Below are 14,876 nucleotides of genomic sequence, written 5' to 3' on the forward strand. Positions count from 1 at the left end.
CCCAAAGGTGCTATCTTATCTTCCAGAGTAGATGTCCTAGTCTCCACCTCCCCAACTCTCTCACGCACACACTGCAGATCATGATGTATAATGGAGAGATCTGACTGCACTTTGCCAATCCTCTCTCACAACCTAGTCTCACATGCTGTCACCGCCTCAAGAACACGCTGAAGCGCAGCATCAGAGAGCTCAGCTGAAGTCACTGATTTTGCAATAGATGTAGGAGAGGAATTACCTCTCTGTTCAGTAGAAGTGGATTGAGCTGGTGGTACCCTGGAGAACTTCTCCAGCGTAGCTGCATCAGCATTCTTCCCCATCATGAGTTTTATATGAGAGGGTCCAACTTTGTATTACTGTATAGCAGATCACAATATTAGAGATGAATGAATATATAAAGTCCCTCTTTTTGTATGTAGCACAGACACAGATTATACTGGTAACAGCAGCTGTCTGCAGGCGGGGTATAGTAGATACTGGCTCCGCAGATATGCCACCACAGTACAGAAGCTCAACACTGCAGCATGCAAAACAGGCCTGATCCCACTACTAAGGCCAGCAGGGACAATCCTACAGTCAGCCACGTGTGGGGTACTCCAATCTGCACTGCAACACTGCCTCCAGTCACCGGGAAGGAGCCACTCCAGCCACTCAGTAACTGCTGCCGAGACGCCGCACCCTCAGAGAAGATGGCGCCGGCAGCCCACGTGTACAGGCCCCGTTTACACAGTCTCCCCTCCGCCGGGTAAAACAGCCCCCGCAGCCACGACACGACCGTCCACCGCAGTCAGTGCAGCTTCCGCCAGCCGATCACCGGAGTGTGATCCCGGGGGAGCGAGCAGGATGTGCAGGCCGGATAGTTGGGTCCGGAGAGCTCACCAAGACGCGTGCTACACCATGCTCTCCGTGGCCACGCCCCCTTGCTTTTCTGGATTTGACTTTCAAATGGTGCTAGGTCTGGCGACTATGGAGTCTGTTCTAGTCTGTTTCTCAGGCAAAAACTGTGGGCTGGTGCATTGTCCTGATGGAGGATGAAATCATTTTTCCACATTACTGGCCTCTTTTTTTTCTGATTCTTTCCCGCAAAGTTGCTAGAACATTTTTGTAGTAAAGTTGAGTCACTGTTGCACCTTCTGATACTCAGTCTTCCAAAATAACACCCTTGTATCAAAGAAAACAATTAACATGGTTTTGAATTTGGAACTACTTTGACGTGCTTTCTTCATTCAGCACAGACGATGTAATGGTTCGCATTACTGCCTCACAGCACTGAGGTCATGAGTTTGGTTCCCACCACGGCCTTACCTGTGTGGAGTTTGTATTTTCTCCCTGTGCTTGCGTGGGTTTCCTCCGGGTACTCTGGTTTCCTCCTACACTCCAAAAATATACTGGTAGGTTAATTGGCTCTAAACACAAAATTAACCTTAGTGTGTTATGTGTGTGAGCATGTGATAGGGAATATAGATTGTAAGCTCCACTGGGGCAGGGACTGATGTGAATGGCCAAATAGTCTTTGTAAAGTGCTGCGGAATATGTGTGCGCTATATAAATAACTGGTAATAAATAATAAATAAATGATTGGTGATGGTATTTTCCAGTGCATGGACTGGCGTTTGTCTTAGGATCGTACTGGAAGATCCATGTTTCATCACAGATAAAAAAAATTATTACAAACTCGCTTTCGATGTTCTTTGTGCTCGGCACTGAGAAGCCTTGGGACCATCTTAGCATAAACTTTTGTAATGTAAAGATTTTTATACAAAACTTGCCTAACCGTTTGTTTGTCAATGTGTACCATTTCTGCTATCATTCGGATACTGAGTCTGACGTTCAATACGAACAATTTTCTCCATGTTTTCCACATTTTCATTTGTTTTTCATGTGCAAGGCCTTCTGGGTAGTTCATCATCTTCGACATCTATATTTTTGTGCCCCTCACACACCTGTGCACGTGACATACAATCTGCCCGTAAACCTCGGTTAGCATATGGAAAGATTCGTGGGTGATTTGTACAATTTAACTAAAAATGTTTAAGTTAACACGTTGCTCTAATTTTGAACTAATTTTGTGACGCACGGGAAAAACACAACTTCTTCAAATGCTGTGTGACAGTAAACTATCTGTGCGAGAGAGGCGAAACTTGCAAAACCGATTTGGGATAGTCCCAGGTCAATGATACACGCAGTATGGTTTATTTTTTACAAGTACAGTCTCGTTATTTAATAGCCACACCTTGTATTATTATTATTCTTATTGCCTGTTATAAAGCATTGCTACTTCAGGGTCTATAGAAGGTCCACAGGAAACCTTGGGGTATAGGTGATGGCGAAGACATCCGGGCACCATGCAGTCAAATTTTTTCTCCCGGGATGCAACGGGGCCTCCTTCTATACCCCGCCCCCGGGCCGGAGGCTCCTCCGTTTCGTTCAGTGCCCGGACGGAATCGGGTCACTATATTGCAGTGGGACTGTTACTAACAGCCCTGAAAATTTCAAGTTTTTTCTAAGTGCGGTCAGCGTGAACGGTCCAGTGGAAGTTCGCACGGCCACATCATCACCCTGCTGGTGCTGAGACGCCGGTATTGATCTGTGCCTCTCGGCGGGCCTCAGGGGTCTTGGCTAACAGGGTCCCTGGAGGATTCCTAGACTGCGGCTTAACGCTACGGGGTGTAGGTAAGCGACACACACCACAGTGGTGTGTGCCAAGACGCAGTTCTTTTTCCTCCAGGGTTGGGGGACACCCTGAGGATGACAGCAAGTGTGCCCAGGCACTGAGTCCTGCATCCACACTAAGCCTCCTGGCACTTGGGCCTGGAGTTCTGCGGAACACTCCAGCATCCCAGGGGTTAAACACTGGACAGGGGAGATGGCTTCCCTGTCTAACAGCCAGCTCCTCCCTGCTGCTGAACATGCTTTTCCACTGTTGTCTGGCTTGATCTGTGAGCTTCCTGTTTCCGACTCCGCCTCCCAATGAATTCTTTGACGGTCATTCTCCTGGCTGTGTGTCGCTGATCTCCACAGGCAGTGCGGAGTACGGGTCCCTCTATATACCTCTCCTCTGGTTGGTGGTCAGTGTATGTAGCATTTTTGTCCTACTAGAAGCTAAGTCTATGTGGTTGACTTAAGGAAGTTCCATTAAGTGCAGGTATTATTGTTTTCTGCATTTGTTTGCGACTGTATGCTAGCTCTGTCTGTCTGTTTTCTTTGCTAAAAACTATCATTCTTTTGTTGCTATCCCTGTACCAATTCTGGGCCATAAGTACGGGTGTGGTGCGGGTGTGACATAGGCTGAGACTCTGTTAAGTGATCCTCTTTACTATGTCTGGCAGTGAGAGTGATATGACTAAGTTAACCCCTATTAAACTGCTCTGTAAAAAATGTAAAGCACTGTTAGGGGCAGGGGACATAGCCTATGAGGGGTTATGTTTCCGGTGTTGCACTGCCCCGGATCCTTCTGAGGCTTCAGCAGGAGAAGCCATGGGAATGCTTTGCAAAAGCACTAACAACCATTGCAGGGCGTTTAGCAGGCCCTCCTATGTGTCCACAGTTCAGTTTTCAACAACAGCACCTTTTGCAAGCGCAAAACCTGCTGCAACCTCCTACACCTTCACAGGTGTTGCCCCCTCATTGGGTTAATACAGTTCTTTCTATATTACAGGGTGCGACTGAGATACGTCAGCAGGACGCACCTATCGGCAGACCAGCTAAAATGGTCTTTCTATCGTCGCAATCTACTGTATGGGATGATGATGATGTGTCATCTGATGATGGACTGCTTCTGGGTGAGTCTGACTCTGAGCTACCTCCTCTGGAGGCAGGGGTCAAGTCTAAAATATATATTCCAGGGCTAATACAAGCTGTAAAAGCAGCCCTGATCATTGAGGAGGATGAGCCTTCTGCGCCTAAATCTAGGCATGCATATTTCATGGAAGAAAAGGTGACTGAGGCTACATTCCCATTGTCTGACCAATCAGTGAATCACTTGGAGGTAGCATGGAAAATGACTGGAAAGCGGTATCAACCGCAGAAGCATCTAGTCTCTGCTTACCCTTTTGCTGAGAATTATTTTTCCAAATGGGAGACTCCACCGGTGGTGGATTCCCATGTCACATGCTTGGTAAGAAGCGCAACGCTTCCTATGCCTTCCATGTCGTTCCTGAAGGATGTTACTGATAGGAAGGTAGAGGTATGCCTTAATTCTGTTTATCCCCTTTCGAGGGCTGCGTGCAGATCAGCTATGGCCATTTGCTGGGTGGCTCGGGCCATGGAATGTTGGGCTAATAGCCTTGAAACATCCTTAGCCTCTAATGCTACCAGGGAACAGCTGAATCTGGTGGGAAATTTTAGAGATTCGGCTATCTATATAAATGAGGCAGCTTTGGATATTGGCCTACTAAATGCCAGGGTTTCTTTAGCGGCCATTGCAGCTCGCCATTCTCTGTGGCTCTGTTCTTGGAGAGCTGATGCAGAATCCAAGAAGGGGTTGGAATGTTTGCCTTATGACGGTAAAGTCTTGTTTGGCCCTGATTTGGACAAGATTGTGAATACCTTAGCAGCAGCTAAGTCGGCTTGTCTGCCTTCTGCTCCGGCCTCTTCAGGGGTTCGGATTCCGTCCTCTCGGACCTATCAGGCCCCAGGTAAGGCTAGAACTCAGTCCTTTCCCAGGCCATCCACCACCAAGAAATCTGTCAGGCCTAAGAAGCAGCCCTGGAGTACTACCAGACGTCCACCTACCAAGCCTGATGACTAGCCCTCCGCTTGTTGGGATGGATCTCCTCCTGGGGGACCCCAGGATGGGAGGCCGACTTCTTCAGTTCGTCCAGTACTGGTGTGAAACTACCACGGATTCCTGGGTGAAGGAAGTGGTCTCTCTGGGGTATGCCCTCTCTTTCCACAGAAGGCCTCCCCATCAATTCTTTTGCACAGGATTTAAAAAAACTCGGACAAGGGTGTGGCTATTCAGGAGGAGGTACAATCCATGCTGCAGGGAGGGGGTCATTGTACCGGTCCCGTTGTCAGAAAGAGGAACAGGGTATTATTCCAGCCTTTTTCTAGTCCAGAAGCCAAATGGTTCTTACCGTCCTATTCTCAATCTCAGGTCCCTGAACAAATTCCTCAGGGTACCCAGGTTCAGAATGGAGACTTTACGCTCAGTTATACTGGCTATGGAACCTGGGGATTTTATGTTATCACTGGATATTCAGGATGCATACCTGCATATTCCGATTGTTTCAGCTCACCAATGTTTTCTCAGGTTCGCTTTGTCACAACATAATTTCCATTTTCAGGCTCTGTCATTTGGCCTTGCAACTGCACCTCGGGTGTTTACAAAGGTCATGGCGGTAATGGCAGCCCAACTGCGGCTACAGGGGATCCGCCTGTTACCATACCTGGACGACTTCTTGCTACTAGCAGGGTCCTCAGACTTCACCACCACCTGCAGCTAACGATATTTGTGTTCCAGGTACACGGGTAGTTGATAAATTGGAAAAAGTCCTCACTGATTCCGTCTCAAACGATGCTCCATTTGGGAGCCCGGTTGGATTCACAACAGCAAAGGATTTTTCTGACAGCAGAAAAGATCTCCACTTTGCAGACGCGTGTGCACAGATGCCTTCACAATTGCCAAGAGTCCACTCAGCAATGCAGTTACTGGGATCCATGGTGTCGACATTCGACATGGTGGAGTATGCCCAGTTTCAATCCCGGCCTCTGCAGCTATTGATCGTCTCCAAGTGGGACGGATTTCTCCATCATATACGGACTAAAATGATGGTGCTCTCTCCGGACCTTGTGGCTACAGACTGCTCACCTCACCAAGGGGCGTACGTTTTGGATCTCGGACTGGGTCCTTCTGACGACAATGACAGTCTTCGGGGCTGGGACACAGTGACTGGTCCACACTCCTTTCAGGGAAGGTGGACCGCAGAGGAATCTGCGCTTCCAATCAATATATTGGAACTGAGGGCAGTCTTCAGGGCTCTGCAGCAAGCCAGGCTGTTGCTTCATGGAAAACCCATGCATGTACAGTCAGACAATGCCACGACAGTGGCTTATCTAAACCGTCAAGGAGGAACTCGAAGTCAGGCGGCAATGACAGAGGTGTCACACATTCTGACATGGGCAGAAGGCCATCTACCAGACATATCGGCGGTGTTCATTCCAAATTGCCTCTCACTATTTCATACAGGATGGACTGTTGTTTGATTGTTATACACCACAACAGTCCACGTCGTCAGCACCTGTTCAGGGGTCAGCCTCCACACTGCCTCCCACTTTTGATTACCCACAGTGATTACAGCTTGCTATGTTTCCTCTTCCCATACATCCTTCCTGGATGGAGGGTTATTTCCACTCAGTTCAGAATCTGGTTTTTAGCATCTACCTATCTGCAGAAGTTACAGACGAATAAGGTGTCAGCCGTCTAAGCATATATATGGATTGTAGACCACCCTGCTTTTAGATCCTGATATATCATCATCATTTGAGGAGGCAGAAGATGCACATGTTTTTCCCTCTGGGCCTATCTCAGAGGAGGAGCTTCATTCATCAGTGGATGTTCTTCTCTAGAGGGGTGGTTAATTCAATCCTCATTATAGAGGATGAAGTACCGGCTCCTAAAGCCTAATAAACCTGGTGTTCAGACACCAGTGAAAGTGATTTAGGCTGGATTCCCAATCTGAACAGCTCACTGAGCTTCTAGGGGAAGCATGGAACACTCTAGGTACACTGTTTCAGATTCCAAAAAAGATTAGTATCTTTTTACTCACTCCCACAGAGAGAGTGCATTAGGTGGGAAATCCCCCTCCCTACTGGGGATTTTTAAGTGACACCTTCCTAAAGGATTACACCCAAGAAGGTTGTATTCACAACTCCCCCATCAGATCCTATTGACGCTATTTATACCCTGCTAAATTCAGGGCTGTTAATCCTGGTTCCTTTGACTAACAAGGAAGGAGATATTACTCAGATTTGTATTTGATTCAGAAGCTAAAAAGGTATCACTCAATTTTTAATCTGAAATCTCTCAACAGGTACATCCATGTGCCCAAGTTCCGTATGGAAACTCTACGGCCAATTATGCTGGCAATGGAACCTGGGGATTTCATGGTTCCCTGAACATACAGGATCATATCTGCATGTACCTATTGCACTATTCACCAAAGGTTTGAGTTTTGGCTGTTTGTCAGCAACATTACCATTGACTTTTGGTCTGTCCACAGCCCCTCGGATGTTTACCAAGATAATGGCGGTCATGACTGCTCATCTCAGAAGGAGTCAGGATATTGCCACACTTGGATGGCCTCCTGATATTTACAGTCTACGGGGGTTTTACAATTGCGAGTGCGCATATTGCTCTGAAATCAGAGGGTGCCCATTCACTCAGCTAGGCAGGTCCTTGGGTCCATGGATCCACCTTCAACATGGTGGAATATGCCCAGTTCCATTTCAGATCTCTACAAAGATTGATTCTCTCCAGGTTGAACAGATGGCATCATCTTATAAGGTCTCAGAGGATCCTTCTCACTCCAGAGGTTCATCACGCCCTCCTGTGGTGGCTGGGAAAGGATCATCTAGACAAAGGGCGCCCATTCTGGATTCCAAATTGGATCTAACCACGGACGCCAGCCTTAGCGGATGGAGGGCAGTGAAGATGGGAAGATGGACAAATCAAGAGGGTCATAACACCTACAGCCACACCACACTGGGCATGCCCAATCTCGTCTGATCTTGAAAGCTATGCCGTATTGGGCCTGGTTAGTACTTTGATGGGAAACCACCTTGGCATACCAGGTGCTGTAGGTAACTGACAATAAACATTCTGGAACTGTGAGCAGTATACAGAGCACTGATCAGGGCACAGGACCTGCTCCAGGGCAGGCCGGTCCATATCCAGTCCGACAATGCGACTACAGTGGCCTACCTCCATCATCAGGGAGGCACAAGAAGTTATGTAGACATGAAGGAAGTGACAAGGGTTCTGACTTGGGCAGAATGTCATCTTCCGGCAATCTCGGCAATATTCATACTGGGAGTACTAAATTGGGAAACAGAGTGTCTAAGTTGCCAGGACATACATGCCGGAGAGTGGTCTCTCTATCCGGGAGTGTTTCAGCTCCTGGTAAACAAATGGGGTCTACCAGAGATAGATCTCATGGCATCACGCCACAACCACAGGGCCCCAAGTGCAGGTCCAGGTCTAGAGACCCATCAGCGGCATTTGTGGATGCACTGGGATGGGATTTCAAGCTATCTATTCTGATTTCTCTACTCCCAGGAGTTCTCAGAAAATTCAAACAGGAAGGCGGAACGGTAATACTAGTGGCTCGGGCTTGGCCCAGACATCATTAATTCACCGACATACATAATCTGTTCATAAACAGTCCTATCCTCTTTCTTTTTGGAAGGATCTGCTAACGCGGACTCTTTCCCGACATCCGGACTTACTTCGTCTGGTTTTGACGGCGTGGCTCTTGAATCTTCCATCCTAAGAGCAAAAGGTTTTCCAAGTTCTGTAATTCAAATGATGTTAGGGCACAGAAGCCTGCTTCTGCCCGCATCTATTCCAGAGATGTCATTGTTTTGGTCAATGATGTTCCCATAAGGAATATGATCATAAGGTGTTCAGGATTTACCTATAGCCACACCACACTGGACATGGCAGATCTCGTCTGATCTTGGAGGCTGTGCAGTGTTGGGCCTGGTTGTTACTTGGATGGGAGACCTGGGGATATCAGGTGATATAAGGGCTCGCCTGGCCACTTTGACAGTGCAGTTTTCTGCACTGTCAGTCTGGTTCCATAAGAAGATTGCTTCATTACTAGGTGTTAGAATTTTTTTCCAAGGAGTTCTGCAAGTTCAGTCTCCCTTTGTTCCACCGGTAGCACCGTGGGATTTGTCTTTGGTTCTTAAGGGGTTACAAGCTTCCCCATTTTGAACCTTTAGACTCTGCAGATTTGAAGTGGTTGACGGCAAAGACAATTTTTCTTCTTGCTATCTCTTCTGCTCACAGAGTGTCGGATTTGGCAGCGCTCTCTTGTCGCTCCCCATTTTTGATTTTTTCACCAGGATAAAGCTGTTCTTTGTACTATGGAGAGTTACCTTCCTAAGGTAGTGTCCCGTTTTCATGTAAATGAAGAAATTGTGGCTCCAGCTTTTCAGGTTACACACCTTTCTGTAGGTGATGCCTCCCTGGATGTAGTTCGTGCTCTTCGTATTTATGTGGAGCGTATGAATTCTGTTAGAAAATCAAATTCTCTTTTTGTATTATATGGTTTTCACAAATGAGGATGGCCAGTTAGTTACGCGTAGCCATCTCACCAGTCTGTTTACTATCTCCCAGGTGTATACACAGGCTGATCTTCCTATCCCAAATACGGTGACAGCGCATTCTACTTCGTCTGTAGGGCCATCGTGGGCATTCAGTCATGGTGCCTCTGCTGAACAATTATTCAAGGCTGCCACGTGGTCTTCTGTCCACACTTTTCTTAGGTTCTATGTCTTTGATACTTTTGCCTCTCCGGATGCTTTCATTGGGCGACGAGTTCTCCTTTCTGCTCAGGAGCATCCCCCACCCTAGGGGAACTGCTTTAGGACATCCCCATGGTATCCCTGTGGATCCCTATGGACCCCAAAAAATAAATATAGAATTATAGTAGACTTGCCTAGATAACGCCTTTTCTTCGAGGTCCACAGGGCACCCACCCTGACACACCTGGCATCATTGGATGAGTTTCTTTCGGTCACAGATTCCCTCCTCTTCTATAACAGTGCTTCTGGTGTACGATTGTTCTTCCTTCTCCTGCCTTGAGGCTTGTTATCTAAACTGAAGTCCTATGGCTAGGGGCGGGGTATATATGGAGGAGGACCCAGGGCATTCTGGGTGCTAAAGCTTTAATTGTTTGGTGCCTGGTCTTCCAACCATAATATCCCTATGGTATACCTATGGACCTCGAAGAAAAGGAGTTATCTAGGTAAGTCTACCATAACTCTAAAATAAAAATACAATTATTTAAAAATATAAAAGCTGTATTTTATTGTTTTGTGTAGTATATCCTTTTTACCTTTGTACACAATTGGTGTTATATGGCACAGGGTCGGCTCTAGGGGTGTTCGACCTGTGCAGTCGCAGAGGGGCGCCATCCATAGAGGGTGAACCCCTCCCCAACATCCCGATTTTAGCGGGACAGTACTGTCCCGCTGTTCCACCCGTGGGCCGAAGTGGCCCGCGGGTGGTCAAATCGGGGGGTTGGGGACCCCCACCACCACAGCTGTGCGGCGGTTACCGGACCCCAAAGACTCTGAATGGATGTCAGTGACAGGAGAGGGCTGGGGGAAGCCCAGATAGTGAGGCTCCCCCCAGCCTAACGTTATTTGGAGATGGGCATGCCTCCTAATAACGTCATGTATGGGGCGTGACCTATGGTAATTAGGCCACGCCCCCATTTTCTTCGCCTTGCACGAAGATAGGGCGCACTAGAGAAGGCCGGCACAGGGTGCTCCGACCCCGGGAGCCGGTCCTGTAACCACAAAACAATAAATTATTTTATTTTTATGGCAACTGGATCTTGCATACGGTTTTTGGATCCAAAGACTACTATTTAGTTCCAGGAAGTTATTGTTGATCCATCCAAAACCGACGAATATCTGGTTCTGATAAATTGAGCTTTGGACCTTTATTTCCCATTCAAGGTGAGTATATTACTTGACCTTATAGGACCTTGCATTGGGTATACTGATTTTCACTATGGAGGCTTGTAATATGTGTTTCCCCCAATAATGCACATCGATCCGGAGTTACTCATGGACAATATTGACGGAATCTACATTGCATTCCGCAACCACCGCAGGACCACGTTTAAAGTTGAGTCCAACGTCTATTTATCACCATAAAAGGGTGAGTGTACACCTATATCCTATGAGAACAAATTTCTTTAAAGTTGTAAAAATGCAGTGGGAACTGTTGACCTGCACAATGTCGACATTCTGAATGTTGACATTTTGTACCACACCATCAATTAATATATCCTGATATATTTGTAACTCAAATCTATGAATTTTCAGGAGTGTTTCTCAAGGTGTTGTGTTATGTGTCCAGTGCTGCTTCCTTTCTGCTGTAAAAAGGTTCTTTAGTACAGATATAGCACTCATCGTGGTCTATGCAATATGGCTCTTTTTTGGGTTGGGAGCCTGGCACTCAGGATGCCAGCTGTCGAAAGATCGACAGTGGCATCCCGATGCTGAGAATCCCGACAGGAGGCCCGTAAGTACCCTAACCTTCCCTCCTTCACCCTCTAACCCACCTGTTATGCCCTTTAACCCTAACCCTCCCCCCTTAGTGCCTAACCCCCACCTGGGGTGCCTAAACCTAATCCTCCCCCCCACGACTAACAGCTAAGGGCGCCCTCTGTACTTACCATCGGGATACCAGCTGTTGGGATTCCTGCGTCGGAATCTCCCGTCGGGATTCCGGTACCGGTGTCCTCTCCGTGATTTCGTCAGCCGGCATTTTAACTACATTCCCTTTTTTTCATGTGTAATGTTACAAGTTTTAGATGCAATATCATAGCTAACCACATGTTGAATTATTATAAAGGTGCAGTGAGCCTGTGGGAGCTTCCTGTGGAATATTCATAAGCAGGGAAAGAATTTATGATCTTCTGAAGTTAACTTAAGGATGTATTTTAGCACTTGGATCTTTCAAAAAATTTGAACTGATAATTTCGATTCTCTGAATCAGCAGAGCCTTCTGTAATAGGCTCATCCCATGAAATTGTTGTGTCAGTTGCTAATTTAAACCAAATAAATTATGAATTTACAAACCAAAACACTGTAAAGGAACTATTATTTGTTTTAAAATACAGTCCAACATTTATCTTTATTTTTTGATATAACATTTTCAAACAAGATTTGATATTTAGCCAAATGCAAGAATATGGATTCTGTGCACCACTAGTCACAACCAACTTTTACTTGCTTTGACGTATGTATTTTTCTGTTTGTCCTAACACGTTTTCCCATATATACCCTCCACAACTGTATGCTATATTTATTACCTGCAATATCATGGTTTACAACGTGGGTCCTGTTCTGTCATTAATAAGCGTGAGGTTGCAGTGAGAACCATTTGCACTAAATGGCAGATTTTGGCGGTAATGAAATATACTTAGGGGTCTATTTACGAAGCAGTGTTAGGAGACAGAGTGAAAAGTGATAAGGTGCCAACCAATCGGCTCCCAACTGGCATTTTTCATACACAGCCTGTGAGATGGCAGTTAGGAGCAGATTGGCTGGCACCTTATCACTTTTCACTTCTCCTAACACTGCTTAGTAAATAGACCCCTTCATTTTAAATCACCCACTTTGGAGAACTGCAACTGTTCGGCCGCTACCTCTACTCTGACCACAATTGATACTGTGTAATAAGAACATAAAAATGGGTAGCCTGCCATGCCTAGAAAGTCAGGAAGTGTTCCATGAATTAAGTGTTAATAAAGAAGATTTCTCCTTTTAACTTTGGGGATATTGCTGAAGTTTAATATCAAATTCAAGTTTCCTTTCCTGGTTTTAAGTGTATGTACTTTTATGCGGCAATATTAATTTCACTTTAACACGTCGGATAAAATGCCAACTTTAGGTAAAGGTTCGTGGTTGTGTAAATTTAATATGAAAAGTCGAAATATTTCCTGTGCATCCTATTTAGCAGTAAATATTATCTTCTGCCGATTCAGTTTAATCTGTGACTTGTCTCCTTCTCAGCCATGGAAAATTAGTGATATACAAACAGAAGTCTTCATAAATAATCATCCTGTACTATTCATCTGCTCTGACTTGAAATCAATTTTTTATTTGTTTTGTTTTTTATTTTATAGTGACAGAAGCTGGTTTTGGTGCAGACATTGGGATGGAGAAATTCTTCAATATTAAGTGCAGAGCCTCAGGCTTGGTTCCCAATGTGGTGGTCCTTGTTGCCACCATTAGGGCTTTAAAGATGCATGGAGGAGGACCCAATGTAAGTTCATTCATTTGTTGTTATTATTGTTTCTTATTTCACTAGTATGCATCCGGAGGAGGGCTAAAGACTCAGGGCCTGATTCAGCAAGGATCACAGTTGCTCATACGCACGCAATCGGCCAATTGTTTTGCACTGTGCTTGTGCGAGCCAGGCGATGCAATTGGGACTGCGATTGCAGAGGCCACGCAGATCCATCGCAGAGTGATTGATAGGAAGTGCTGTTTGTGGGGAGTGGTCGGCCGAACACAGGCGTACCAATGCGCTTCAAAAGCGTTGTGGGGGCATGCATAACTTAGCCACTGCGATACCATACGCAGCCTGAGGCATTATAGCGTGCTCTGAAGTTAGCAGTTCCTGAGTGAGGTCTGACCTGCCTTAACTGTGCATATGGGTCCGATGTTACCGATTGTTTCGCTATGTTGCCAAAGTATACGGATGTGAGTAAGGGGAAGTGGGCGTCCTTATGTTAGGCTGCGATCACAATGCGAATGCAAACATTTGCTTATCACCGCTGATATTAGCAACTGCGTTGTGTGCGTATTAGCAGAAAAGCGATCCTTGCTGAATCAGGCCCTCAGTGTACAGCAGCCAACTGAGAAATTTACTCTTTCACAAAATGTAAAAGCACGTACTGTGTAACTAACTATACTGATAAATGCAGTACACCATTTATGGCAATAGTACCCATTATCCTTTTCCCATTAATGTAGTTTATTGGGAATTGCTTTAATGAAGTCATTTTAAAATACATTTCAGGTTACTCTTCCCCCTGACCACCCACCTCAACTCTCACTCTAAAACAATATTGTGTGACAGTATGCTTAGATTATATTGTATAAGAGTATAAATAGTTTTTGATTTATCTGTGTGCTGGTATGATATGGTTGAGAGATCGATATACACTGTATCTATCTACTCTGCATTTCTAAGACTTGTTCTAGCTGTATGTCATAATATATATTGTTTGGAATATATGTTGTCTCTTGTATTTTCAGGTTACTGCTGGGGCTCCTCTAGCAAAAGAGTACACAGAAGAGGTAGTGTATATTTAAATAAAAAAATAACAATAAACAATGTTTCTTACATATGGGTGTTTTTGTTATATAATTGTTAAAGTAACTTAATTCCTTAAATTATCCTGGGATGGTTGCGTTGGTGCTCGCAAATGCAGCAAAGAGGTGTCTGACACCCCCTTCATTTGTATTAAGATGGATGGAATTGCAAACCTTCTTGTGTGCGGCTATGCAATTCCTTCCATCTCTGAGTTAGGCCCTCTGTACCTAGCAAAGTTCAGAGGATTTCATGTTGCAGAGTGATGTTTATATAATGAGGGGAAGAGGTGGAGAGGGCTCATTCCAATCCCACAAAATGACTCCTCATATACCTGTAACAAGTTCCATAGTAAGACAGTCTGAGATTTCCACTATAATGTGGAATTATGTGTGGTTACATTACATGGTGTGTACCTGCAAATCTGCTGCTTCCCCAAACCACTGTATTAAATGTACAGAATGAGACCTGACCTCCACCAGTCTTAGGTAAAAGTTACATGCACAAACAAGTGAAATGTAATAATGTAATCAGTGGCGGAACTCCCGGAGATAATGGAGTCATTTGCTGCCGGGCTCCAGCCCTTAAGGGGGCACCTGGCTCCATTGTGCCCCGGGCCGTTCCGGGCACTGCTATGGATATGGAGCGCCGCTGATCGGCGCTCCACCTCCAGCGGCGTCAATACAGGGGGTGCGGTCGCACCCCCTATTTGCCGGGCGCTCGCTGAGTGTGTTACCAGCGGGCGCCCGGCTCCTTCTTTCCCCCCGGCTGCCGGAGGAACGGAGCTCACTCCTGAGCTCCGCTTCCGAGTCCC

General features: G+C 46.0%; 1 protein-coding gene and 1 pseudogene across 2 annotated transcripts in view; both read left to right on the forward strand.

The window, feature by feature from the left end:
• MTHFD1L (methylenetetrahydrofolate dehydrogenase (NADP+ dependent) 1 like) overlaps positions 1-14,876 on the forward strand; it is a 202,970-nt gene that overhangs the window by 154,288 nt on the left and 33,806 nt on the right. For both annotated transcript variants that reach the window (XM_088474356.1, XM_088474357.1), the window contains exons 21-22: positions 12,870-13,009; positions 14,008-14,049. In XM_088474356.1, the coding sequence (XP_088330482.1) occupies positions 12,870-13,009; positions 14,008-14,049 (182 nt within the window). The remainder of the gene's footprint in view (positions 1-12,869; positions 13,010-14,007; positions 14,050-14,876) is intronic.
• LOC148521864 (5S ribosomal RNA) lies at positions 7,685-7,803 on the forward strand (annotated as a pseudogene).

Source organism: Taudactylus pleione, unplaced genomic scaffold (genome assembly GCF_031769625.1).
Source record: "Taudactylus pleione unplaced genomic scaffold, aTauple2 ptg000154l, whole genome shotgun sequence".
Taxonomy (NCBI): Eukaryota; Metazoa; Chordata; class Amphibia; order Anura; family Myobatrachidae; genus Taudactylus; species Taudactylus pleione.